We start from the raw sequence: 27308 nt of genomic DNA on the forward strand, positions 1-27308 counted from the left end.
GGACTCAGGGCGGCTCACAATTCAATCAGGGAAGGGGGGTACAGACAGGAAATAAAAAAGACGAACATAACAATACATAATTTAAAAACACACAACAGTCATACCATTCGAGGAGGGGGGCAACAGCTCTTTAGCCCCAGGCCTGTCGGAACAGCCAGGTTTTAAGGGCTTTGCGGAAGGCCTGGAGGGTGGTGAGGGTTCGAATCTCCATGGGGAGCTCGTTCCAGAGGGTCGGAGCAGCCACAGAGAAGGCTCTCCTCCGGGTAGTCGCCAGTCGGCATTGGCCGGCGGATGGAATTCGGAGGAGGCCTAATCTGTGGGATCTAATCGGTATATTGGAGGTAATTGGCAGAAACTAGAGGTTTATTGTGTAAAGGCTGAGAAGATGAAACAGCTCTTCAGTGAATTCTCAGAAGGAAAGCTGTTGGTCATACCTGATCATTCAGTCTGTTACCATGGTTATATACCATGGCCTTGTGGTCCTAAATGAGAAATAGTCGCTGCAAATACCAAATCCATGTGTCTTTATAGTCTGTGAATTCCAAGTTATTTGTGAAATACCATCTGCTTGTCCCCATCTGTTTCTTTGCAACAAATGATTAGAAATGCAGTGCTAAAAACACTGTGCATTGTTTAGATTGCAATGAACTAGTATGAGGACATATAAAATGTATCCCGTAATGTGAAACTATTTTATGTTTTAACAGCATGCATACTATCATTTTGGCTGTGGAAGTCCACATAATTGTAGATGTTGGACTAAAAGAGAGTAGATTCCCTATTGGTAGCAAAAGGTCTTTCTGAAATAAGATGGGCAGCATGTGGATTTCCAGATATTTCAAGTAAAGGGTAAACTTTGGAAGAAGTAACCGGTGAAACCTACTTTAGGATCTATGTTTTATATACTACACATGGATATTTTATGCCAGTCACATAATTTGGAATTAATGAAACTTTTCAGTCTTCAGAGGCAGTCCAATAGACAATGGGTTGAAACCAAGAGATTTTCAGCTTCCATATGACAAAACAACATTGTCATCAGTTGGAACGCTTTAGGTGAAGGTACATTTGCTTACTATCAATATAATTCAAGTGCATTCAGTCTGTAACACTTTGCACAACCTGTTACTTAACTTTCTAGGCTGGGCCCAAAGATTTTACTTTTATACAAATAGTCATCACTTAAGTAACAGTAATTGGGACTGGAATTTCGATCATTAAGTGTTTCAAGACCAGTTCACTGTTAGTGAATAACATTTTGCATGATAGAAATATAAACTGAGTAACCATAATAGCAGTTAGACTTATATACCGCTTCATAGGGCTTTCAGCCCTCTCTAAGCGGTTTACAGAGTCAGCATATGGCCCCCACAGTCTGGGTCCTCATTTCACCCACCTCGGAAGGATGGAAGGCTGAGTCAACCTTGAGCCGGTGAGATTAGAACCGCTGAACTGCAGATAACAGTCAGCTGAAGTGGCCTGCAGTTACTGCACCCTAACCACTGCGCCACCTCGGCTCTTATTTCTTTATCAGTTTTATTGGGAATGTACTTTTTGAAAGCTTCCGGTTCCTTAAAGCAGAAAGGTCTTGATGTATTCTGCAGCATCCAAAATTATAGGACAATTTAAGTTATAGGAAGACTTAATTCAATTGCATTTTAAGATAAGACTTTCAATGGAGCAGTTCAACCATGGAACCAGTTATTTAGTTATTAAGTATGAATCTTATGGCTTCCAATTTATTATTGGCATGACTGGGTTTTTTTCTTTTCTTTTCTTTTTTGTTTACTAGTAGTTGACTTACTAGCATAATGGAGCCTGCCCATTATGGTCATAAAGTCATGATGGTTGTAAACCGGGTCACCTATGTGAGGGACCCAATTTTATGACCTTTTTATGGCAGTCAGTAAGTGAATCCCCACAGCCTTAAGCAAACTAATGGTTTGCTAGGGGGCGCTTTTGCTGAACAGTGTAAGTAAATGCCACATAGTAATTTGCAGTCACATGACACGTGGGTTGTTGCAAATGGCCATAAGTGTGGGTCACTTACCAAGCACCCAAAATGTGGTTGCATGACCATTGGAAGGAAAGCAGCCCTCAGAACTTTGAAACCAGGTTGTAAGTACCATTTGGGGTGTTCTGTCATAACTTTAAACCAAGGGATTGTAAATTGAGAACTACCTGTATGTTGTGTAAATACCAGAATTTAATAGAACTGATAAACTGGGTTGCTAACTGCGAATAAGAGCCGAGGTGGCGCAGTGGTTAGGGTGCAGTACAGCTGACTGTTATCTGCAGTTCAGCGGTTCAAATCTCACCGGCTCAAGGTTGACTCAGCCTTCCATCCTTCCGAGGTGGGTGAAATGGGGACCCAGACTGGGGGGGGGGGGGGCGATATGCTGACTCTGTAAACCGCTTAGAGGGGGCTGAAAGCCCTATGAAGCGGTATACAAGTCTAACTGCTATTGCTATTGCTATGCATATACCAGTGCTCTTTTGAATGTTTTCATTTGAGACTGAAAATGGGAAATAGCGGACAATGCAGTCAAACCACAAAGGAATATGCACAAGTCATGTTGCTTGGGATATAAAGAGCCACATTTCAAGAACAGGACTTGAGAAATAAAGAACCAATTCCTTTGCAGACTTTGCCTGGGAACATTACAGGCCTTCCAACGGAAGCTGTATCATCTGTCCACATAATGTACTGAAGAGGTATTACCCGTCAGCACCAATGACATGTGTAAGCTGACAATAGCAGATCTATTTAAAACATGTGCCTTTCTTCAAAACGCAAGCAACAAACAAATCAAAGTGAACAAATGCAGCATCTGAACACTCTCTGCAGTGTCAGGATCATCAGAAATCCAATGAGCATTTTATTTTTATTTTTTTAAAAAAAAAACTAGTTTTCACAACTGAAAGAATTCTACAGTTTGATAGTAATTAGCAAAGATTGACTTCCATACTATAAAATGTCTTCCTTGGTAAAGGCATACTTGAGGAAGGCATCCCCAGTTTTCTTCTTGAGTAGAGTTTAAATTCTACATAAGAATAAATTGGTAAGCGGTACAATTAGAATAAGTGTTCTATGTTCTGTTCTCTTGGCTTATTTAGATGTTTTCCCGCTATTTTTTCAGACAGTTCTGAATTTTCATGAAGGAAGGCGAATATAATTGTCCTAGGATAATCTTGCAGGATCCAATCTGGGTTGGTCACTGGGACCAGAGGTTGTTTCCCCCCAAGCCCATCTTCAGGGAACCTAGTTCTGAATTATTTTCGGTACTAATTCCGCCCAGTGTGCATTACAATAATCCAATGAAGAAATAACAAGAGGACAGATTAGTCTATCTCAGCCAGGATGCTGTAGAAATACTTCTGAAAAATCCCCACCATAGATTAACTTCATGTGCTCACTTGAAAGGAAGAAAGCTTGGTAATGTGGAAAAAAAATGATCCTGCAAAGGCAGGCTGACCTCTATTCTGTCTAACCTTCACTCATTCAACTAAAACCTATGCAGAAATGTTATACACATTTGCATAATCACAGATGTTAAGTCTCTTTGCGGTTTGGGATACTTATATTACATGGTTCTGGGTTGTATACAAAACACTATTTGTGTTCCAGATAATGCAAGTACAACTCTCTCATGGGGAGCTGCCAGCTGAATGTAGCCTTGTTACCTGTGACATTATTTTTTTTACTCAGTTTGAGCTCTCCCATGTTTAATGCTGAATGCTAAAAAGAGCTGCTGCATTTCATAGAACCATGAAGGAGGATCTGGGACTACATAGCTTGGAAGTGGAGGTGGGAATGTAACTAAAATAGACAGATGTCAAATCACAAGGGCCATTGGAATTGCTTCTTTCATTCTTTCGTGCTTTCAGCAGTTCTGTAAAGCTGCGGTGAGTTTTTGTTGTCTGAAACTCTTGTCTTTGGGCACATAATAATGTCCCTTAAAGATTGCCACCAAGGTGGGACAAAATAGCATCATTGTGCTTTACCATCGAAGAAGATTGTTGCTTGCGTGGGATTGGAGCTATTCATAATGCTTGAGTCTGATTGATTTGGAGAACTGATAGCAAGGACTAGAATTCCATTACTGAGATTAGAGTAATCTGTTCAAACCACACAAAGGCAAAGGGACACAGGATTCAAAGGCCACAGGGTTGATATGCTCTGAAAAAGCACGTCAGCCCTATAAACTAAGGAGTGTTAGATGATATAAAAAAATGAAATGTGGGATGCAAAATACGTCAAAGCATTAAGAGGCTTTACTTTATTTTCAGTTTTTGTTTTGTTCAGTTATTTTAGGTCGCAAGGGATAGTCATCAGCTACTTCTTTACCTTAGAGCAGTGGTCTCCAACCTTGGCAACTTTAAGACCTGTGGACTTCAACTCCCAGAGTTCCTCAGCCAACTTTGCTCGCAAGGGATAGTCATCAGCTACTTCTTTACCTTAGAACAGTGGTCTCCAACCTTGGCAACTTTAAGACCTGTGGACTTCAACTCCCAGAGTTCCTCAGCCAGCAAAGCTTTGCTGGCTGAGGAACTCTGGGAGTTGAAGTCCACAAGTCTTAAAGTTGCCAAGGTTGGAGACCACTGCCTTAGAACACTTGATTCTGATTGTACCATTTGGAAATTATTATAATGGTTTACAGTGTATGGGGAATTCTGAGTAGATACTGCCTCTGCTTTCCGCGTTTTCAGGAATTCTGGATTATTGTGGGCATCAATTCTAAAACATCTCTACTGTTGATGGAGATTTCAGATTTCATCAGCTAGATTTGGAGGTGGAATTGATTATCATAAACATTTGCTGTGTAGGCAGTACTTATTTTCCATGGTTATATGTTGTGGCCCAGCAGGTGCCGTTGGAGCTGCCACCAGACTCCGACAGCGAGGGGCCCTATGAGTTGGCTCTGGAGGATGTGGAGGACCCTGGACAGGGTTCCGGCTCCGAGCAGGGCGCAGAAAGGCTGGTTGGCCACCAGGAGGCGCCTGAGCCTTGGACCAGTAGGGAGGAGACAAGGGAGAGTGAGCCGGAGTCCAGTAGTGAGTTGTTCCTGGATGCACGCCATCGAAGAGCTACTATGCAATTACAGGAGGTGATTGTACTCAGCTGGTGGTCATTAGGTTCCTCTCCAGACTATAAAAAGCTACTTGTACACATGCCCCTCTTTGTAGAAGTCAACGCAGGATTGAATGTCGGAGGACATTACTGTGAGCTTGGCAGGCTGGATTGCTGCTGAGCCTTATCTGTGTTTATTGCTGCCTGAGTTTGTCTGAGTTGCTGCCAAGGTCCTTATCTGTTTGTTCTGCTTGGCTTTCAGCCACTGAGGTTTTGGTGTCTTGCTATTAAAGTACATTCCAGTTAAGCTTGTCTCGGCATTCGTTACTGGACGGAGGAGGGGGTCAGAACAATTATGTATATATTTTTTGCAAAACATTCATTGTTCCACCCATCCACCCTCGCAGCATCCTGATGTTTTAATGAATAAAAATTACAGAATTTGGAGTATAAGGAAATACACATGCGCACACACACACACACACACACACACACACACACACACACACAATTTATGAAATGCAAATGCATAATAAAATACTTTGTGAAAGATTATTAGACTGCAATCTTGATTCAAATCCTAGTTCAGATAAGATTTCACCGGATGGGCCTGTGTAAATCTCATTTTGACTGAGCAAGGTGATGTGAAAATAATAGCAACCTGTCATGGTTGTCAAGGCAATAAGTTGAAACAGAGACTGTAAATCAATTTGGCAGGTTCACAGATAAAGAATAATAGTTCCAATTTTTTATTTATACATACATATATGCTGAGAAAGAGTTTTAAATACTTTGGGCTTTATGGAATCAATTAAGCAGGGCATTCTGGGTAGCTTTCTTGTAATCTTCACATATTGCTGATGATCACTGAGCACATGGAAGCATCCTTGATTATCTACTTGATAATCTACTGATTCTACTTTAATGAAGCTGGTGAATATTGTAACCTATAACCTTCATAATTCCAATAAAATGCATTGGGAATTGTGGAAATAATTGTCCAATGCAGTCAAGTATATAGCCAACTTTGGTTGATATCAAAAATTTAAGCAGGGTCAGATTTCATTAATCCTTAATTTGGAGGCTACCAGAATCCCAGGTTAAAAGTAGATCAAGAAGTTTATAAAGCATCCTGGAGCAAGGCAATACAAACCATTCCTACCTCCACCCTGCCCCCCCCCCCGGGTCCCCAGTAAAACTATGTGGCCATGTCAATGACGTCACTAGGAGTTGAGAATGTTTCAAATATTCTTCTTTTTCTGTTCAAGATGGTTGGAGAGTTAAAAGGAGAAAAGACTTTAACATAACTCTCATGTTAATTTAGATGAGGGATGAGAAAATTTTTGACATGCCAAGCTATCTCATTCAAGGAAGAATAGGCAGCCCGAGTAAGAATTAGTAGCAGACATGCCTAGTAGATATATTTCTTGCCGTTTTTAATTCTTTTCACTAAACAGATTAAACATGAGCATTCATGAGTTCCTGTGTTTTAATTTTGCTTCTGTACTCTTTCTGAGAGTTTTATTTATAAAAGTAATATCCTGCATTTTCATTGTTTTGTGTTTTGTTGGAAGCTTAAGAAAGTTAAGTTGTTCGCCGCCCTGAGTCCCTTTTAGGGAATAGGGCGGCATATAAATAAAATAAAACTTAAACTTAAACTTAAACTAAAGTTAACAAATGCAAATGAGTGGCTATGATGCTTACTTTTCAAATTGCAAAAAATGATTTTGCTTTGAGAATAATATTGTTTTTATGTGGTTTTATGGGAAGTACTTTCATTATGTATGTGTAAGCTACTCAGTAACATCAAGAATCTTTTACAAATTGGTTATTCAACAACTTAGCCAAGAAAGTGTAATACTTTAAAATAAGTTTTGCTTTTTTAGTTTTGATATTTTTTTTTCTTTTAGATAAAATTGAAGAAGCACAGAAAGAACTAAATGAAACAGAAGATTCTAAAAAAGGTAAAATCACGTCCCTTCTTATTCTTGCCCATCAGCCTCGTAATATAAAGACTGTGGTTCTGATGTGAAAAAAAGTTTAGTCTGATTTTGGAATGATTTTAATGAAGGAAAAGCACAAACTAAATTCTTACAGTAAAGCAATAAAAAGCTTGAATTATACTAATATGAAGAACATTTTTTTCCCAAAGGAAAGATTAATGCTCCATGATACCCGAAAAAATAATAATCAGATTATATTATCATTCACTACACATACTCTTTTAGGCTATTAACACATCAAGGGTGGCATCCTACCGGTTTAACAACCGGTTCGCTGAGTGCACACTTCACGTGCATGCACTCGCTTCCGCACGCATGCTCCTGACATGTTTGACATGCGCTGTGTGCGCGTGCACAGTTTACAGGAAAACAGCTGAGGTGCAACAATCCATTCCGCCGTGTTGATCAGCTGGGTTAAAAAACAGGGAAATAAAGGTGAGTATAATGGGGGGTGGGCGGGCAGACCCACTTGAAGGTAGGAGCGAGCCGGTTCGCTCACAGCTGATCTTCTGAGCTACCTGTTTGCCCAAACTGGGCCGAACCGGTAGAATCCCACCCCTGCAGCACATATATGTATATACAATACATATACAATGTGTACATTTATGAATTCATTAAAATACAGCTTTACTTCCTGTAAGATAGTACTTGCCATGCTTGAAGTGCTATAAGTTATTTTGAGGGAAAGAAATTGGGAACATCAGTGTCGGATTTCAGAATATTTTAGTAAGTCTTTGTACTGTACAATATAAAACACTCAATTCTGATTCAATAACTGACTAGAAAATTCATTTCTGATGCAGAATTTCAAAGAACAGTAGCATTTGTAATTGCATGTTTTTTTTTAAAAAAAATCTTCCAGTGCTGAAATAATGTATTAACTGCCAGAACTATCAGAGCAGGGATTGTTTTGACAATAAAGAAGGAAGCACACTGTGTGTTTTGATTTAGTTCTTCTACTTTTAATGCTGTTCTATCTTTATTATGTAGGAAACATTGAATGCTTTTTTTTGTTTGCCAAATACGGAATTTTCATAAGGATACTGACTACACTTTCAAATGATTATAGCAGGTTTTGTGGTGCTTTTCATGGTTATGAAATACTCAGTTTGAACAGAAAAGCCAACAACTTGCTGAGAATTAGACATCAGTTGGAAGTTGGTAAAATAAAAAAAATGTTATCAAAACCATAATGAAGATACAGAGGTTCTCAACGTGGGGCCCATGCCCCACAGGGGGGAAATTTTATTTTTAATGGGGGCAATTTGAACCTTGTTTAAACCAAGTTAATGGCCTTTTAGGCTTTCTCCGTGGAGTAGAGTTCACCTTTTGAGTAAAGGAAAAATTATATGTCACAGGGGCAGTGGTGGCTTCCTACTGGTCTGGACCGGTTCGGGCAAACCGATAATGGTTTGGCAGCCTGGGTCGCTGGAACCGGCAGGGACCCAGGCCTGCCACGCCCCTGAACTGGTTCTCCGGGCAGCGCTGTAGGGGCTGCCATCTTGTTTTTCGCTTCTACACAGAACAATTCTTGTTGCACTGTGCATCAAGTGCACGCACGGGTGCAGCGCACACACGAGCAAACCAGCAGTAGTGTCTGCCAGAATCCACCCCGGGGGGTGGGGGGGGCATCAGGATTTTAGAGATGCTTAGGTGGGGCATGGCCAAAAAAAGGTTGGGAACCACTGTACTCTACAGCAAGAGCTGATTGGTTCTAGCATGTTTCTGAGTACAATTCAAAGCATTGTCTTTCACCTTTAAAGCTATTCATGGCACAGGGCCATGTAACTCGTGGGCTTATGTCTTTTGTGAAACAATGTGATTGTAAGATTCAAGAATGTTGTTGTGCCTTCCCTCTGGAACACCCCCCCCCCCCAATAAATCTGGTGACACTGAGTATGTTGCCCTTCGGGAAGTCTGTAAAATCCTGTGTTATCCCGTAGGGATTAGGAGTGAGGGTTTAGTGGAACCCAGTACTGGACGATGTTGTTGACAGAGGGTGCCTCAGCTTTTGTATTTTGTATTCAAAGTTTGTTTTATATATGTGTTTGGGTGTGTGTGCGCTTTGTTGTATTTATGCTGTTTTTATTGTTTTGCATTTGAGCCACCCAGAGTTTTATAAATAAATACAGAACGTATTATCGAATATGCTTGAGTCAAGCTTCATTTTAATCACATTCATATTAAATCCAGTATCCAGAGAGGTAGCATTTTTAAACTGTTCCCTCCAAATCATAAAACTATAGTGGACCATAGTTAACTGTGCATAAACACTTAGACTATTTTTATTTATTTGCTTGTTAATAAGTTATGCAAGTAGGTTCTAACGGAATAGTAAATGATGGAAGTGGAATAACAAGTATTGATACATTTCTTGAGCCAAGCACTTGAGCCAAGGTGGCGCAGTGGTTAAATGCAGCACTGCAGGCTACTGCTAGATCAGCAGGTCAGCGGTTCAAATCTCACCGGCTCAGGGTTGACTCAGCCTTCCATCCTTCCGAGGTGGGTAAAATGAGGACCCAGATTGTTGGGGGCAATATGCTGACTCTCTGTAAACCGCTTAGAGAGGCCTGAAAGGCCTATGAAGCGGTATATAAGTCTACTGCTATTGCTATTGCTATTCTTGTCTTTGTTTAGTCTCATATAAAAAAAAAGTTTAAGTAATATTTTGTAGAATTCAAACAGATTATAAGAAAGTGGAGACTCTGGAATTGTCCAAATTATTGAAGTTTTATGTTGGACTCATTCTGCTGAAGCAGGTTCAGGTAAACCTGGATGAGTTACTATGAGTTTTTTTTTTTTAATCACAGTAGTAGCTTAGTAGTTGCCCATTCTAAAAAGCAGGGATTAAAAAGAACTGAGCATTGTGTGAGTTGAAACTGCTTTGTAAATTAAACTGCTGATTTCATGATGTGATTTTATTTCTTTTGTGTTTTGGCAGACATCTCCAAGGCTATTACAAGAGGAAGCACAGACACAGTTAAAGGTGTGAAGCGTAAAAAGATTGTAGCTGAGAATCATCAGACAAAAATACCCAAATCACCTTTGAGAACTCCAACTCAGGCAAAGTCTAAAGAAAAAGTAGAAGACCATTCAGCATCTTCTAAAACACTTCCTGATACTTCAGAGCTATTGAAAGAATCTCCTAGTTTGGCTTCACAAAATGGGAAACAAAATAAACAAAACGTGGGGACATTTAATAGCGAGGTAGCTGTTAAAGTATCTACAGCAGAGACTATATTACACACGAAACCGCCTCTGTTACCTCAGTCCTTGGACTTAAATAAATGGCCAGTAGAAGAATACAGTTCAACTCAACTACATTTACCAGTGAAGAAAGGTCTCACTAGCTGTTCAAGTATATCAAAGATAGATAATAATGAATGTATTAGTTTTGTTGATTGTAATAACTTGTCCTCCTGTACCAATACTGCATTTGATGTCTTACTGAAAGCTATGGAGCCTGAGCTGAACACTTTAGCACACGAGTGCCCTTCTAGTGGAATGCAGATTGATAAACTGAGACCAAACAGAACTGTTAACACCTCTTCCTCTCTTGCATCCAATACACGGAGTGCCCAAAGCCACGAGGCTTCATTAGAGCAAAAAAATGTAGCTGCATCTCAGTTTTATCCTTGCACTCCGCAGACTGTGCATGTAACAACATCAGGGAAGACTTCACAAGCACAGACGCACTCAGCTGCTCCCTCAAAAGAACAAGTTCCCGCCAAAGCTGGACCACGCAATCAGCAAGTAACGGCGTGCCCAAATTTCACTAGTTCTGTGGTACATCAACAGAATCAGGAAAATCTCAAACTCCAACATATATACAGCACAGCGGTAACTTCTTCGGTCACCTCCCAGTCGTCTGTTTCTCAGGCTTTTTGTCAAAATCACTTAGTAGCAAAGTCATCTTCTCCTTTGTCAATTAATCCAGCTCTACTACCCAGCTCTACTGCCCAGATACCCATAGCTCCCTTGTACAATTCAGCCCAGATAACCTCCGTTGTCAACCCTGGCTCAGAACAAATATGTAACCTCCTTAAAGTCCAGAAGCCTAAAAAAATGGGAAAATATGTCTGTGAGTATTGTAACAGGGCGTGTGCTAAGCCCAGCGTTCTCCTAAAGCACATCCGCTCCCACACAGGAGAACGACCGTATCCTTGTGAGACCTGTGGATTTTCTTTTAAAACTAAAAGCAATTTGTACAAGCACAAGAAATCCCACGCCCACGCTATCAAAGTTGGGCGTGTCCTCCAGCCAGACTCTTCCGGGATGTTTCTCTCCCATGAATCTGATAAAGCACTTAGCATTCATTCGGATGTAGAAGAAAGTGGTGACAGTGATGATGAAGGTACGGCGGATGAGAGGCATGATGATCAAGGATCATTAGAACTGGAACCAACTCATGGAGTGAAGATCCCTCCTAATTCCGAACCCTTACGCAAAGGGAATCCCATCTCACTAAGCAACTCAGAGTATACGGTAGGCAATTCCTCATTTCAGGAGTCAACTATTCAAGCAAGAACAGCTTTACCTAAGGTCATTGTTTACCCTATAAATGTGTCTCCTTTACAACATGATGGGCTCAAAGTAACAGTCCCCAGCTCTACAGTCACAAATGTGAAACCAGATATACCTTACAGTGACTTGATAAAAGATTTTGATACAAACAAATATCAGAAAAAACAAGCAGAGATTTCTGAGGAACGGCCCGGAACCCCTCTAGGGACAACAATACACGCACAGTTACAAAGACAACAGGCAACAGATTGTTCTCAAGAACAAGGAAAAGGTCTCCTGAGCCCTAGAAGCTTAGGCAGCACTGATTCAGGCTATTTCTCACGTTCAGAAAGTGCAGACCAGACCATGAGTCCACCAGCTCCATTTCTGAAAGGACCCCCCTCAACTGAAAAAGACTTAAGTAAAATTTGTGGGCCACGAATGAGCACCACGGTGGTTACTGCTGCACAGACGACTTGTCCTGACAAGTCTTTTCCTTCATCAGGTCAAATGAGACCACCCTTGGCCACAAAAACCCTTGAAGAACGCATTTCAAAATTAATATCTGATAATGAGGCAGTAGTGGATGACAAGCAGTTGGACAGCGTGAAACCACGTCGAACATCCCTTTCTAGAAGAGGCAGTATTGATTCTCCCAAATCCTATATTTTTAAAGATTCCTTCCAGTTTGACCTAAAACCAATGGGGAGAAGAACAAGCTCAAGTTCTGATATACCAAAGTCTCCTTTTACACCAACTGAAAAGTCAAAGCAAGTTTTTCTCTTGTCTGTACCAACCCTTGACTGTTTGCCCATAACCAGAAGTAATTCTATGCCCACTACCAGTTATTCAGCTATACCTACCAATGTAATCCCTCCTCCACATCCACTACGTGGAAGTCAGTCTTTTGATGATAAAATTGCCTCTTTGTATGATGATGTCTTTGCGCCAGGACCTTCCCCTCCACAGCTCCAGACTGGGCACACTCGCACACTTGTTCGTCAAACAGCAATAGAAGATTCGTCATCCAGTGAAGGGCACACATTTGGACCGGCACGATCTGTAGATGAAACTTACGGGTCCAGTGTATCCAATGAATTATTAATGGCAAGAAGCAAGTCATTTGTACAAGGCTCAAGTTTGGATAAAATCAAAAAATCACATCAAGGCCGAGGGATAATGTTTGAGTGTGAGACTTGCAGAAATAGATATAGAAAACTGGAGAATTTTGAGAACCATAAAAAGTTTTATTGTTCAGAGTTGCATGGACCAAAAACCAAGGCAGCTATTCGAGACTCTGAGCATAAAACTACTGCGAACAGTACACAACCACAAGTCCTTCATTACCGAGTAGCGACGTCGACTGGTGTGTGGGAGCAGACACCCCAGATAAGAAAAAGGAGGAAAATGAAAAGTGTTGGCGATGAGGATGACGAGGCACCAACAAATGATACTAGTAGCCTGTCAAAGAATATTGCAGAAGTAGAGAGCCAAAATAAACCAGGAGACGCTGTCTCTAAACAAGCTGCTCTCCTGGATTCATACAACACTTCAGTCCAGAGACTGGCACATGATGAGACGGAGACTCAAATCACAGAGCAAGCCACAGAGCCAAAAACGTTGCTGCATGGGAAGAATCACAGTGTTCCAATTGTGCATGAAAAAAATGAACTGAAAAGGCAAGGAGCCGGAATTTCTGTGATTCAGCACACAAATTCCCTAAGCCGACCTAGTTCATTTGAAAAAGCAGATTCATTCGAAAGAATATCACCTACTTCTTTCCCAGCTAATAAGCCTGAGAAGTTCCATTCCTTGAATAATGCAATTAAAGAAGAGAAGCATCCACGCTTAGGTGCTTCCCAAAGTCTTCAGGCAGCCGAAGCAGCACGGCATCAAATTCATCATGAATGTAGAGTTTCCCCTAATGAAAAGAATGCAGCAGTACAGCCCCTAAGACTTGTTCGCCAACATAACATACAAGTCCCTGAAATACTGGTTACAGAAGAGCCAGATAGAGACCAGGAATGCCAATGCGGCGATCTTGAGAAAACAGAAAAATTCAACTGGCCTCAACGAAGCGAAACGCTATCAAAGCTACCCACCGAAAAACTTCCTCCCAAAAAGAAAAGAATTCGTTTGGCTGAAATTGAGCGGTCGTCTGCTGATTCGAGCTTTGAATCTACACTTTCTAGAAGTTTCAGCCGGGAGAGTAGTTTATCGCGTGCATCTAGCTTCTCAGCATCTTTTGACAGAGATGAACTCGCTAAGAATGAGAATGCCTCCAGAGCAGATCCTGTTAATAAATCAGTGGAATTTATCAAAATTCCCCCCTGTTCAAACACACTCAGTGTGCCTGGTCCTCATTACAGAGAGATGCGACGTGCTGCTTCTGAACAAATTAATTGTACCCAGCCTTCCATGGAAGTATTTGATTCTAGGAGCAAGAGCTTTGATTACGGAAGTGTGTCTGCATCGAAACCTGCCTCGCTTAAAGAGATCTCCTCTTCCAAATTGAATGCCAGTAGTGGTGGCCCTGGACATGTACCTCTTTTAGAAAGGAGGAGGGGACCTCTTGTAAGACAGATCTCTTTAAATATTGCTCCAGAAAAGAATCTGCCCGACAGTGTATCCCAGGCTTCCTTGCAAACAGATACTTCAGCAGAGTCTTTTCAAAAGTTGCAAAGTTCTGAGACACCTTTGGAGGACATTTCTTCAGGTTCTCCGCACCCACAAAATTATAGCAAGGCTTTGCAGGAATCGGTAAAGAGCAACAACTTTCTTAACTTTCCCTCCACTCAACAGTCTGTAGGATCGAGTCTAAACCAGCCTGATCAGCAGTCCTCACTGAGTCGTAATTCCCAAGCGTCTGTTAAAGGATCAGCAAGTCAAAAAAATGTGAACCAGCACTGTAAGCAAGAGGATTGTTTTGCACCTAAATATCAACTTCATATTAAAACCTTGCAAGTAGAACAGCAATATCCTTCAGGTCTTCTGGAAACAGCTGGCATGGATCAAACTGGGCCTTCATTAGAGATGTTTAGTAAGTTAAATAATAACATGTCCAAGCCATATGTAGCACAAACTGCTCCTAATGACAACAGTAGTTCAGTCTATCAGGCAGAACCTTTTGTTGTTCCTGTACGTATTCACAGTAATATTCCATCCTATGGCTTAGCTTCTGTTGCACCCATTCCTCAAATTCTAGTTACCCAGGATCAACTAAGCCAGCCACTTTGCATACTAAATACTGCATCTCCGACAGTAGCAAAAGACCAGGCTTCGATGCCAAAGACCCACAAAAACAATGTGAGGTGTTTGCCGTGTTCCCAGCCAATATCTTTGTTTGAAAACTTAGTTTATGAGACGGAAGGCAAGATGCCAATTTCATTAGGATCTTTAAATCTGATTCAGAAAGTGCCGGTTGGTGGACTTTTCCCTCAACAGGAAGCCACAGCTTCAAGTAAACGCATGCTTTCCCCAGCCAATAGTTTAGACATTGCCATGGAAAAACATCAGAAACGTGTTAAAGATGAAAGTGGAGCTGTTTCTATCACAGGTGCTGTATCACTGCATCCATTGAACATTAAACCAAATGAACTCAGTAAGCAAAAGAAGCCACTTTTAGTAAGACAGAGTTGTACCACTGAGCCCCTCGAAAGTTTCCCGTTGGATCCAGATGATGAAAGAGGTGGAGCCAATAATTCATCAGATGTCTTGTTGTCTGATTCGGCGGAATCTGTTCAGTCTAAAAGTTATTCATTTGTAAAAGACTCCTTAGAACAAGATAGTCTACCAGCTTCTGGAACCACGGACTTTGCAGGCAGAAGGCCTCATCAGTCTGTTCCGCAGAACACTCCTTCGTTTCTAAAAATTCTAGGTGACGGTCAAGAAAGGATGTCCCCAGAATTTAATGAAAGCAAGAAACCCGATATCCACAGCCAAGCAAATTCTGGAACTAATTTTTCTGCTGTAAATACAGGCGTTACACAGAGATTATCTTTTCCAAGCCTAAAGACCGCAACAAACTTTACATGGTGTTACTTGTTAAAAAGGAAACCAGTACATCTATTACAACATGACCAACAGTCTTCAGCTTATTCTTCCTGGTCTATCAGTCCCAACAATTCCAACCCGCTTGGTTTGCCAACAAAGATTGCACTTTCCCTCTTGAATTCAAAACAGAAAGATGAAAAATCATCTTATACTCAAGCAATAAGCACCACCTTCAAATCTGACACATTGGTCTACTCAAGCAAATGGGAGAACAACTTACTTAAGGTATTTAATAACTGCATTGACTACACTTACCTTAAACTGGGAAATTCTATGTTTAATGTATTTAAGTAGCTTTTTAAAAAAAATGTGTAACAGATTTGCATTTGGGGAAAAACTTCGCAGTACTCTGTATATTTTCTTATTACTAATACATCTTAACAATATTGCTAATTACAACATGATCACATTTCATGAGAAGCATAACTTTAGCAGTAAAAAAGCCAGCTGATTGTGGAAATTTTATCTGTGTGTGTATATACGTACACACACACATAATATTTCTCTTAAATTTGCCAGATGAATTTGACTTTTTTTAGAGTGAGATGAAATAGGAAGGCCTTCAGCTACTTTATAGTACAGTTTCCCCAAATCGAGGTTGACCATTCTAGAAGTGTGCGATAGCCAGATAATATCTGCATGAACAGATGTATTATCAAACTGAAGAATGTTTAGTTATTTATTTCAAACAATATATTGCTCCTTAGCTACCAACGAACACAGGAAGCTTATAATTTTTAAAAAATACAAAACTACAAAACATACAAAAAGAATGGTGTATGGGCCCAGAAAGAACATATAACCAATAACCCATCCAACAGGGGCTCAAATTTGGGTCTAATCCAGAGCCAGGTCTTCAATAACTTCCTGGACAGCATTGTGGTAGAATTCACCTGCATATCTAAGGAAATATTGTTTTCCAGAGGGCAGGTGCCATAACAGAGAAAACACATATCCCGGGTAGCACAAGATGACATTGCTTAAGTGATGAACTTAACATGCCCACTGCTATCTATCCATTCTTATGGAAAATAATGCAATTTAGAGTTTTATGTGTTCATAGCAGCGATAATCATGATAGTGAACTCTTAAAAGTATCAAATGAAATTCTCAGTACTCAGTTCAATTTACAGGTCTATTAGTAGCATACATTCCATGAAGCACCTGCCAAAACACAGATGCTTCTATAAACAGTTGCACTAAAACTTGTTATGGCAATATAAGAGTAACTTACACACACACACACACACACACACACACACACACACACACACACACACAAAGTTTGCACATCAGTTCTTGGAATAAGAGATCAAGAGTGGTATACATTCACCTCCTACAGGTATAAATGAAATTGTCCCATTTCCACCACCACCACCCACTGATGTTTTAAGTATAGTTCCAGAACTACTATTAACTGAAGTAAAAAGTTAAATAGCTCCCCCTCTTAGATCCTTGATTGCTAGTCAAGTTTATTTTTTGTTAATATTTCAGATTATATAAGAATTCTGACTTCAGTTGCCCAAATTGCTTAATTTACTAGAAAGAGCATGTATTTATCATTTTTTTTCCGTTTAATAGCCTCTCCTTACTCCAGCATTACTTTTGTAGTGTTCTTATCAGTTGAAAGCTGATAAAACCCAGATCATAGACATTGGATTTATTGAACAGTAACTAAAATGTAGCAAATGTATATCCTTGGTATACATTTTTATTAGGAATGCTCAGATTAAATCTGAAAGACGTAGAACAAAGAATAACTATTTGTAAACATAAATGTCATCTTCAGAAATTGCATGTAATGTTCTTACAAGTGATACTTACTGGTACTTTTGAAATGCTATACAGTGGGGCAAAAAAGTATTTTAGTCAGCCACCAATTCTGCAAGTTCTCCCACTTAAAAAGATGAGAGAGGCCTGTAATTGACATCACAGGTAGACCTCAACTATGAGAGACAAAATGAGAAAACAAATCCAGACAATCACATTGTCTGATTTGGAAAGATTTTTTTTGCAAATTATGGTGAAAAATAAGTATTTGGTCAATATCAAAAGTTCATCTCAATACTTTGTTATATATCCTTTGTTGGCAATGACAGAGGTCAAACGTTGTCTGTAAGTCTTCACAAGGTGGCACACAATGTTGCTGGTGTGTTGGCCCATTCCTCCATGCAGATCTCCTCTAGAGCAGTGATGTTTTGGGGCTGTCACTGGGCAACACAGACTTTCAACTCCCTCCAAAGGTTTTGATTTGATTGATTTTGATTTGATTTTATTAACATTTGTAGGCCGCCCTTTTCCCTGAGGGGACTCAGGGCGGCTCACATAAAATCAGGGAGGGGAAGTACAAACAGTAACATAGACACATATAATAAAAGTAATAAGCAACATACATTCATCATTCGGGAGGGGCGGCTATCCTTGTCCCCAGGCCTGACGGGCTAGCCAGTTCTTGAGGGCTGTGCGGAAGGCCTGGACGGTGGTGAGGGTACGAATCTCCACGGGGAGTTCGTTCCAAAGGGTCGGGGCAACTACTGAGAAGGCCCTCCTCCTTGTAGTTGCCAGCCGGCACTGGCTGGCTGATGGAATACGGAGGAGGCCCAATCTGTGTGATCTAATTGGTCGCAGGGAGGTGATTGGCAGGAGGCGGTCTCTCAAGTATCCAGATCCACTACCATGCAGGGCTTTATGAGTGACTAATAGCACCTTGAAGCGCATCCGGAGATCGACAGGTAGCCAGCGCAGCTCGCGGAGGATAGGTGTTATGTGGGTGAACCGCGGTGCACCCACAATCACTCGCGCGGCCGCGTTCTGTACCAACTGAAGTCGCCGGATGCTCTTCAAGGGCAGCCCCATGTAGAGCACATTGCAGTATTCCAGCCTAGAGGTCACAAGGGCCCGAGTGACTGTTGTGAGTGCCTCCCGATTCAGGTAGTTTTCTATGGGGTTGAGATCTGGAGACTGGCTAGGCCACTCCAGGACCTTGAAATGCTTCTTACGAAGCCACTCCTTCGTTGCCCGGGCGGTGTGTTTGGGATCATTGTCATGTTGAAAGACCCAGCCATGTTTCATCTTCAATGCCCTTGCTGATGGAAGGAGGTTTGCACTCAAAACCTCACGATACATGGCCCCATTCATTCTTTCCTGTACATGGATCAGTCGTCCTGGTCCCTTTGCAGAGAAACAGCCCCAAAGCATGATGTTGCCACCCCCGTTCTTCACAGTAGGTATGGTGTTCTTTGAATGCAACTCAACATTCTCTCTCCTCCAAACACGATGAGTTGTGTTTCTACCAAACAGTTCTACTTTGGTTTCATCTGACCATATGACATTCTCCCAATCTTCTTCTGGATCATCCAAATGCTCTCTAGCAAACTTCAGACGGGCCCGGACATGTACTGGCTTAAGCAGGGGGACACGTCTGGCACTGCAGGATCTGAGTCCCTGGCAGCGTAGTGTGTTACTGATGGTAGCCTTTGTTACATTGGTCCCAGCTCTCTGCAGGTCATTCACTAGGTCCCCCTTTGTGGTTCTGGGATTTTTGCTCACCGTTCTTGTGATCATTTTGACCCCACGGGGTGAGATCTTGCGTGGAGCCCCAGATCGAGGGAGATTATCAGTGGTCTTGTATGTCTTCCATTTTCTAATTATTGCTCCCACAGTTGATTTCGTCACACCAAGCTGCTTGCTTATTGCAGATTCAGTCTTCCCAGCCTGATGCAGGTCTACAATTTTGTTTCTGGTGTCCTTCGACAGCTCTTTGGTCTTCACCATAGTGGAGTTTGGAGTGTGACTGTTTGAGGTTGTGGACAGGTGTCTTTTATACTGCTAACAAGTTCAAACAGGTGCCATTAAAACAGGTAATGAGGGGAGGACAGAGGAGCCTCTTAAAGAAGAAGTTACAGGTCTGTGAGAGCCAGAAATCTTGCTTGTTTGTAGATGACCAAATACTTATTTTCCACCATAATTTGCAAAAAAAAATCTTTCCAAATCAGACAATGTGATTGTCTGGGTTTGTTTTCTCAGTTTGTCTCTCATAGTTGAGGTCTACCTAGGATGTCAATCACAGGTCTCTCATCTTTTTAAGTGGGAGAACTTGCACAGTTGGTGGCTGACTAAATACTTTTTTTGCCCCACTGTATGTGTACCCAGTGTTAATGAGACTCCAAGCATAGAAATAGTCCATATTTAATGAGGCTAATATTTATGTAATTAATTTTTTTGAAGTAACTGCAGAAGTTTATACTGCAGGCTTATTGCCCGCTATTTGTTTAGTATGTTCTTTGCCTTTTTTTCTTGATAGCTCGTTATATATTTACATGAAAGAAATATGAGAGGGGAAAGAAGTTATATGAGGGCACAGTTTAAGACTCTGAAGAAATGAAAGGTACCTACAGTCAGAAAGGGTTCACCGACAAAAGGGCGAAGGACAAAACCGCGCCCGACTAAACCGCGTCGCTGACGTCATCAACAGGGCGACAACAGCGCGGAGACAGAAGCACGCTGTAAACCCTAAACCTAAACTTAACCCCTAAACCTAAACCTAACCCCCCTAAACCTAATCCTAAACCTAACCCTTAACCTAACCCTAACCCTAACCCTTAACCTAACCCTAAAGCTAACCCTAAACCTAACCCTTACCTTAAGTTGAATTGGCTTTCTTTCAACGCGCTACTTAAAGCGCCCTTCTTTCTCCGCGCTGGCTGTTGTCGCCGCGTTGATGACGTCAGTGACGCGGTTTAGTCGGGCGCGGTTTTGTCGTTCGCCCTTTTGACGGGTCACGGTCAGAAAGTTGCCTCTGTCATTCTATTTTTTCCTTCGGAGTCCTCACTCCTAGTGAGGAGGAAGCAGTGATTTTGACTTCAGTAAAAGGCAAGAGGGGTTAGCTTCCTTTCATTTTACTCTCCTTTGGATTAGAGTATAGCAGATTTCACAATGATTGAAGTGAGCATTCTAGCTGGCTTTGTCTAGATTAGTTAAGTTCTGTTTAGTATTTGGATAGAAGACCACTAGAAAATTCCTGGGGAGTTGGCGGTAGTGAATGTATTGCTGTCAAGAAAACTTTATGGCTCTGTTTATGCAGTTAGCAGGACTCAAACTTGACTTGAGAGCATTTTTATCTTTTGAAGCATATACACTGTTAGTAAAAGTCATACTAGTCAGTGGAATTTACTAGAATGCATTGGCTATTAAGCACTCTATAATCTATCTCTTTTTCTTCCCTCCTTTGTCCAATATCATTTCATTTTGTTTCATCTCCATCCTAGTCTATTTCATGCACATAGTTTTTCTTTCCTGTTTCTGGCTAGTCTTCCCATTCATTCTGTCTTCACTGTTTCTTGTTTCTTACTGTTTCGATTGATGTATAAGTGTGTAAATATATACAGTATGTATGTGTATGTAATGTATCTATGTATATGTGGTGCAGTGGTGGGTTTCAAAAAATTTTCTAACCTACTCTGTGGTGTGGCCTCCTTTGTGGGAGTGGCTTGGCGGCCATGTGACATGGTGGGAGCCAAGGTGGCGCAGTGGTTAAATGCAGCACTGCAGGCTACTTCAGCTGACTGCAGTTCTGCAGTTCGGCTGTTCAAATCTCACCGGCTCAGGGTTGACTCAGCCTTCCATCCTTCCGAGGTGGATAAAATGAGGACCCGGATTGTTGTTGGGAGCAATATGCTGATTCTGTAAACCACTTAGAGAGGGCTAAAAGCCCTATGAAGCGGTATATAAGTCTAACTACTATTGCTATTGCTATTGGGAGTGGCTTGCTGGCCATGTGTTTTCTTTCTCTCTTTCTCTCTCTCTCTCTCTCTCTTTCTTTCTCTCTCTCTCTTTCCTTCCTTTTGTCTCTGTCCCTTTTTCCTTTTTTACTTTCATCTCTCTTTTTCTTTCTTTTTTCTTTTTTTATTTATTTCTTCCTTTCTTTCTCTTTCTCTTTCTCTCTCTGTGTGAGTCTGTGTGTGTGTGTCTGTCTGTCTGTCTGTCTGTCTGTCTGTCAGTGGTGGGTTTCAAAAAATTTTGGACCCTCTTCTGTAGGTGTGGCCTGCTTTCCGGGTCCACTGGTGGAACCTCTTCTAATCGGTTCGGTAGATTTGACGAACCGGTTCTACCAAACTGGTGCAAACTGGTAGGAACCCACCTCTGATGTGGTCTATGTGTGTAGAAAGAGAGACAGAGAAACAGAGAGAAATACTATAGATTTGGATAGCATAGTGGTTAAAGTGTCACATATTGATGTGGGAGACCAGAGTTTGACTCCCAGCTGGAACCTACATTACAAGTAGGGTTCTTTTGGCAAAGATTTCCTAATGCTTCACCTGTTTACCTTATATAAGGGTACAAACTAAGGGAGTCACACCAGCTCAGACATCACCAGAATTAACCAAGTCTGTGCTAGATATTGGGGAATCAGGACAATCTGATGATAAGTGGGCTACTGGAACAAGTCATACATGCATGAGGCAAAAGATTTGGAATTGATGGAATGCTACTACAACAATAGATCTAATGAGTAGGGACATATGAAATGTATAAGGGAACTATGAATGGACAGAAGACCTACATCCACACTAACTGATAAACAGTTAATTACCCAATACTTCAACTGCTGTTACAACTTGAATTGGATCAACTATATATTACATCCTGGGCTCAAGGAAATCCCAAAGAACAACTGGATGTGCAGCCAACACCTAAAGCTAGAATGTTGCTGCCATCCCTTCTATTACAGAGCCGAGGTGGCACAGTGGTTAAATGCAGCACTGCAGGCTATTTCGGCTGTTCAAATCTCACCGGCTCAGGATTGACTCAGCCTTCCATCCTTCCGAGGTGGGTAAAATGAGGACCCAGATTGTTGGGGGCAATATGCTGACTCTGTAAACCGCTTAGAGAGGGCTGAAAGCCCTATGAAGCGGTATATAAGTCTAACTGCTATTGCTATTGCTGTTGCTATTGCTATTGCTATTGCTACAGAGCACAGCAGCTGATACAAAGCATAAGACCATGGATAAATTAATTATAGTCAGCCCTCAAGACTCATTACTGAGACACTCTGGAACAGTACCATCAGTTAGCATGCTAGAAGATGCTAGTAGATCCTTCATGGCAATCCCTACTACCGATGAACTGGTGTACACTACAAATCAAGGAGAGAAGTAACATAGAGCTAAGGAGAAATTTCCTGACAGTTAGAGCAATTAATCAGTGGAACAGCTTGTCTCCAGAAGTTGTGAATGTCCCAACACTGGAAGTTCTTAAGAAGATGTTGGATAACCATTCTGAAATGGTATAGGGTTTCCTGCCTAAGCAGGGGGTTGGAGTAGAAGACCTCCAAGGTCCCTTCCAACTCTTATTCTATGATGAATTCTATGACAGAAATTCTGGAGATGCTTGATTACGCAATCAAGAGAAACAACAATACACACAATCAGAATCAGAAAGAGAGAGAAGGTATGTTGGAGGCAAGGATCAAGTCAACATAAAGAGAGGTTAATCAGCTGGTGGAACTATAGAAGAGTATAGGTTTCAGCTACGGAAAATGAATGCAAGGGCTGACTTCCTCTGAAGCCCTAGGGACTGCTAAACAGAGAGACCGCCTGCTGCCAATTACCTCCCAAAGACCCATTAGATCACACAGATTAGGCCTCCTCCGGGTTCCGTCTACTAGCCAATGTCATCTGGCCACTACCCAGGGGAGGGCCTTCTCTGTGGCGGATCCGGCCCTTTGGAACGAGCTCCCCGCAGAGATTCGGACCCTCACCTCTCTCCAGGCCTTCCAAAAAGCCATTAAAACCTGGCTGTGTCGGCAGGCCTGGGGTCGATGAGTTCCCTTCCCCTCTCGAATCGTGTGGCTGTTGGTTGTTTTAAATGCCCTGTACTTTTTGTAGTTTTTGTGTTTTTCCCTCCTCCTTCCTTGGGTTTGTGCGCCGCCCTGAGTCCCGCTGGGAATAGGGCGGCATATAAATAAAATGGACCTTGAACCTCGAACAAAAGCCCAAAGCCCTGACACTAGGCTAAGAAAATCCATTAGAGAATCAGAGGCCAAGATGATAAAGAAAATCCATTAGAGAATCAGAGGCCAAGATGATAAAATGACCTGTTGTCTTAAGAACTATCTAAAATGTACTCCCAACTACAATGTAACAACACACTAACAGCAAAGTCACTAAGAACAGAGACTGAATAGTACTGGAAGAACATATGAGAGAAAATAAAAATATATAACACCAGTGCAAAATGGCTGTAGGGCCTAAGAGCAGATCACAGCCATTTTCCAGAACAGGAACCAGTCGCCATTAACAGACCTCCAACAGTGGGTCAAAGAATGAAGATCCAGAGAGCACCTGGCGCAGATGTGATTCACATCACTGGCTAAAGAAACTAACAGCAGTGCATGAATGTCTAGTTTGCATAGATGAACCTAGATTGGCTAACACAAGGAAAGTCAGAGCTGTTCATGAAAGACCCCACAAGAAGCAGTACTTCCAACTGTAGGTCAATAACTTGCCTCCCAACAACATGGAAAGTCCTACTAGGCATTATAGACAGAGGTTGTGGGATCATATGTGTCAGTTTATCAACACACAGAGGTTAGGGGTAGGGTTAGAGGTTCATACATAGAGGTCTAAGCAGATGGATGGAAAGTCTGACTAAACCACGAGTGGTAGTAGATAAGGAAGTAGCAGTGGTGATGACTATAGTGGCGCCAAGCAACATCAGGAAGAAGATATCTTCCAAGATGAAAAAGTAGCAGGCCCTCAAGGAGAAACTATAGATGATGCGGAAAGTAACAACCAGAGTGTCCCACTGGTGATAGGAATACTTAGAGCTGTGATTCAAAAACCGAGGGAGTGGCTTCAACAGATCCCAAGAACAACACCAGAGTGCAGGGCTACTGTAGAAATAGCTAAGATACTACGCAGAACCCTCAAACTCCCAGGCCTATTTTAGAGGATCTGAGATTGAGAAAGACACGTACCACCCCATAGGGGTGAGAATTTTGTCTATGTTTAATGTAATTAACTTTTGGAGAAGTGTCTTAAATCCAGCATTTAAGAAAAATTGCATATCTCATGCTGGTTTTTAATAAAAGTAATCATTATTATGATGTACATACATATTACATAGTACATAATCCAAATTCAAAAATGATACCTGTGGCCAGATAAACACACACAAGAGTAATAAGTCACACCAGGAGTCAGTACCAAGCCTATCAAAGTTGTAGAGCAGTGGTTCCCAAACTTAGCAACTTTAAGACTTGTGGACTTCAACTTCCAGAATTCTCCAGCCAGCTCTGCTCTGCTGGCTGGAGAATTCTGGGAGTTGAAGTCCACAAGTCTTAAAGTTGCCAAGTTTGGGAACCACTGTTGTAGAGCATGCTTGTCCCAACTTTTTGCTTTGCCTGAGCCACATTGAGTGAAGAATTGTCTTGGGTCACGTATAAAACATATAGTTAATATTTATAAATTGCATAATGTTAAAAGTTTATGATCTTGTGGGACCTCATTGCTAGCTGTCCAGGGCCACATGTGGCCTGCGGGTTGGACACACGATAGTGTCTATCATTCAGGAATAGAAACTTGACACATAAAGAGTAAATATCTACCAGATATTCAAACTGCAAGGATATTTGAACATATAGAGTGATAAGCTTGACATTATACTGGAGTCATAAGCATAACATTATACTGGGGCTCACTCAGTATATATTAAATTACATACTGAGGTCATTTAGCTGAATTAGTCTATAGTATAGCTTCATTTCTTTGTTTTTTTCTTTCTGCTATTATGAGGCATTTGAAAGAAAAATAGAAATAATGGAAATAAATAAACAAGAAAAATGCAATAAAGTGCAAATAAATAAACAAAAAAATTTAAAATGTCACAGAGGTAATTTTTTAAATATATTATTAGTTATTATGAACAGCTGAATATATTACAGGGTTTAAAAGGATTAAAAATTGCCCCATTAGTTAAGATCTAAGCTAAACTTGATGGTCAACACAATATAAATCACTGATAAAATTATGCGCTATAATACATTCAATCAATATTGCTAAGCGTATGTGTTCTATAAACCTGAAATCACAGAGAAACCCTAACAATGGATAATTGTAAATTCAATTATACAGTAATCAATATTATAAATAATAATAGTTATTAAGTTGTAGTCAAGGAATGGTTTCCAGTTTATGAAATACCTCCATTTCAAGGGTCTCCCTTAGGTAAGGGAGTATTCATGTTAGGTTGTGTCAGTCAGTGTACTGGGAATCTGGGTGAGAATCTTTGAGAGACAGTATTTCTCTGTGATAAATCTGATATGCAGCAACAGGGGCTTACAGAAGGAGTATAATGCATATATGTAAGGTACTTTTATTTATAAAAGGAATAATTCCATTCCTAATTGCATTAATGATTAATCTCATTGTAATCAGTGGTGCTTCTACCTACATAAATGTACTTTGTCTCAGGTGGTGATCCTTTGAACTACGGATAATTATTTTCCATCTAATATAGAAAGTGTGTGTTGCTTATGAAAGCAGTCTGACAGCTGATATTGATGAATCTATCCTGTTAAAAAGGCATATTAAACCAAAATGTAAAAATAACTGATTTGTAATGTATACATGCATTCTGAATTAGTTAAGATTAGATGCACAAATGGATTGGATTGTACCCTACTTATTGAATAATTTTGCCTGAAGTGGTAGGTTTGATTTCTATGCTACTACAAATGCTACTAATCTGCTAGTTAAACTTGTAAGAGTTGATTTACATTTATCTCAGCAGGCATTAGTTAAACAAAAGGCAGCAAAGAAATTCAGCAATAAAGAAAACTCTGAACTAAGTACTGATCAAGATATTGAGAACATAGCCAAAAATGAGCCAAGAAGAGTTAAAATATTTGATGGAGGGTGAGTGGTTTATTTTCCCTAAAAAGTGCTATAACTTTTGATTATTTTGAACTGAAATCTGATTATTTCACCCTCTGTTTTTTAAAAATAAAATAAAATTTGTATTGCGTTATGCGGAATTGATTCTTTTAGCACAATTTCCAGCAAATCTGTTGAACAGCTTTTGGGGTAGAACTTAGATAACAGGCATCTGAGTCTTTTATAGCGAAGTAGAAACATTTGTCAGTTTGAATGTATTATGCTGTTTCTCATAGTCATTATGGGTGCATCAAGTCACAAAACATGAATTTTCAGGAAAGCAAATTCATGAGCTTAAAGGAGGTGTAGCTTGGTGAAAAAATAAAAGGCCTAACTCAGAGCACAAAAGTGTATAATGGCAGAAGTCACATTCCAGTGTTCAAAATCACATGTTGCCCCAAAACAAACTATTTATTTCATTCAAAATACACAGTGATTTTCAAGAAATCACATGCACATAAATACATACAGAACTTGCAAGCAAAACATCCCACTGTGCTTTCTCTTCAATAAACTAGGACAGTGCTTTTCCACTTGGCAACTTTTTAGATGTGTGGGAAATCTGACTGGGGAATTCTAGGAGTTGATATTCACACATCTCAGTTGCCAAGTTTGCAAAAAACATTGCTCTAGAACGTTTCCTGGCACTCCAAATTTGTCATTCTCCCCCCCTCCCCCCGGCGCCTTTTTTTTTTTAACCAGACTATAGTGCTGGGCTGCTGTTCTCACATTTTCAAATTGTAA

At 40.8% G+C, this 27308-nt stretch overlaps 1 protein-coding gene across 5 annotated transcripts in view; it reads left to right on the top strand.

Moving 5' to 3' along the window:
* Positions 1-27308, top strand: part of HIVEP1 (HIVEP zinc finger 1) — a 78716-nt gene that overhangs the window by 43431 nt on the left and 7977 nt on the right. For 4 of the 5 annotated variants that reach the window (XM_032222771.1, XM_032222772.1, XM_032222774.1 and 1 more), the window contains 3 exons: positions 6982-7035; positions 10016-15855; positions 26419-26546. In XM_032222771.1, the coding sequence (XP_032078662.1) occupies positions 6982-7035; positions 10016-15855; positions 26419-26546 (6022 nt within the window). The remainder of the gene's footprint in view (positions 1-6981; positions 7036-10015; positions 15856-26418; positions 26547-27308) is intronic. The other variant, XM_032222775.1, reaches the window with a different exon arrangement.

Source organism: Thamnophis elegans, chromosome 8 (assembly GCF_009769535.1).
Source record: "Thamnophis elegans isolate rThaEle1 chromosome 8, rThaEle1.pri, whole genome shotgun sequence".
Taxonomy (NCBI): Eukaryota; Metazoa; Chordata; class Lepidosauria; order Squamata; family Colubridae; genus Thamnophis; species Thamnophis elegans.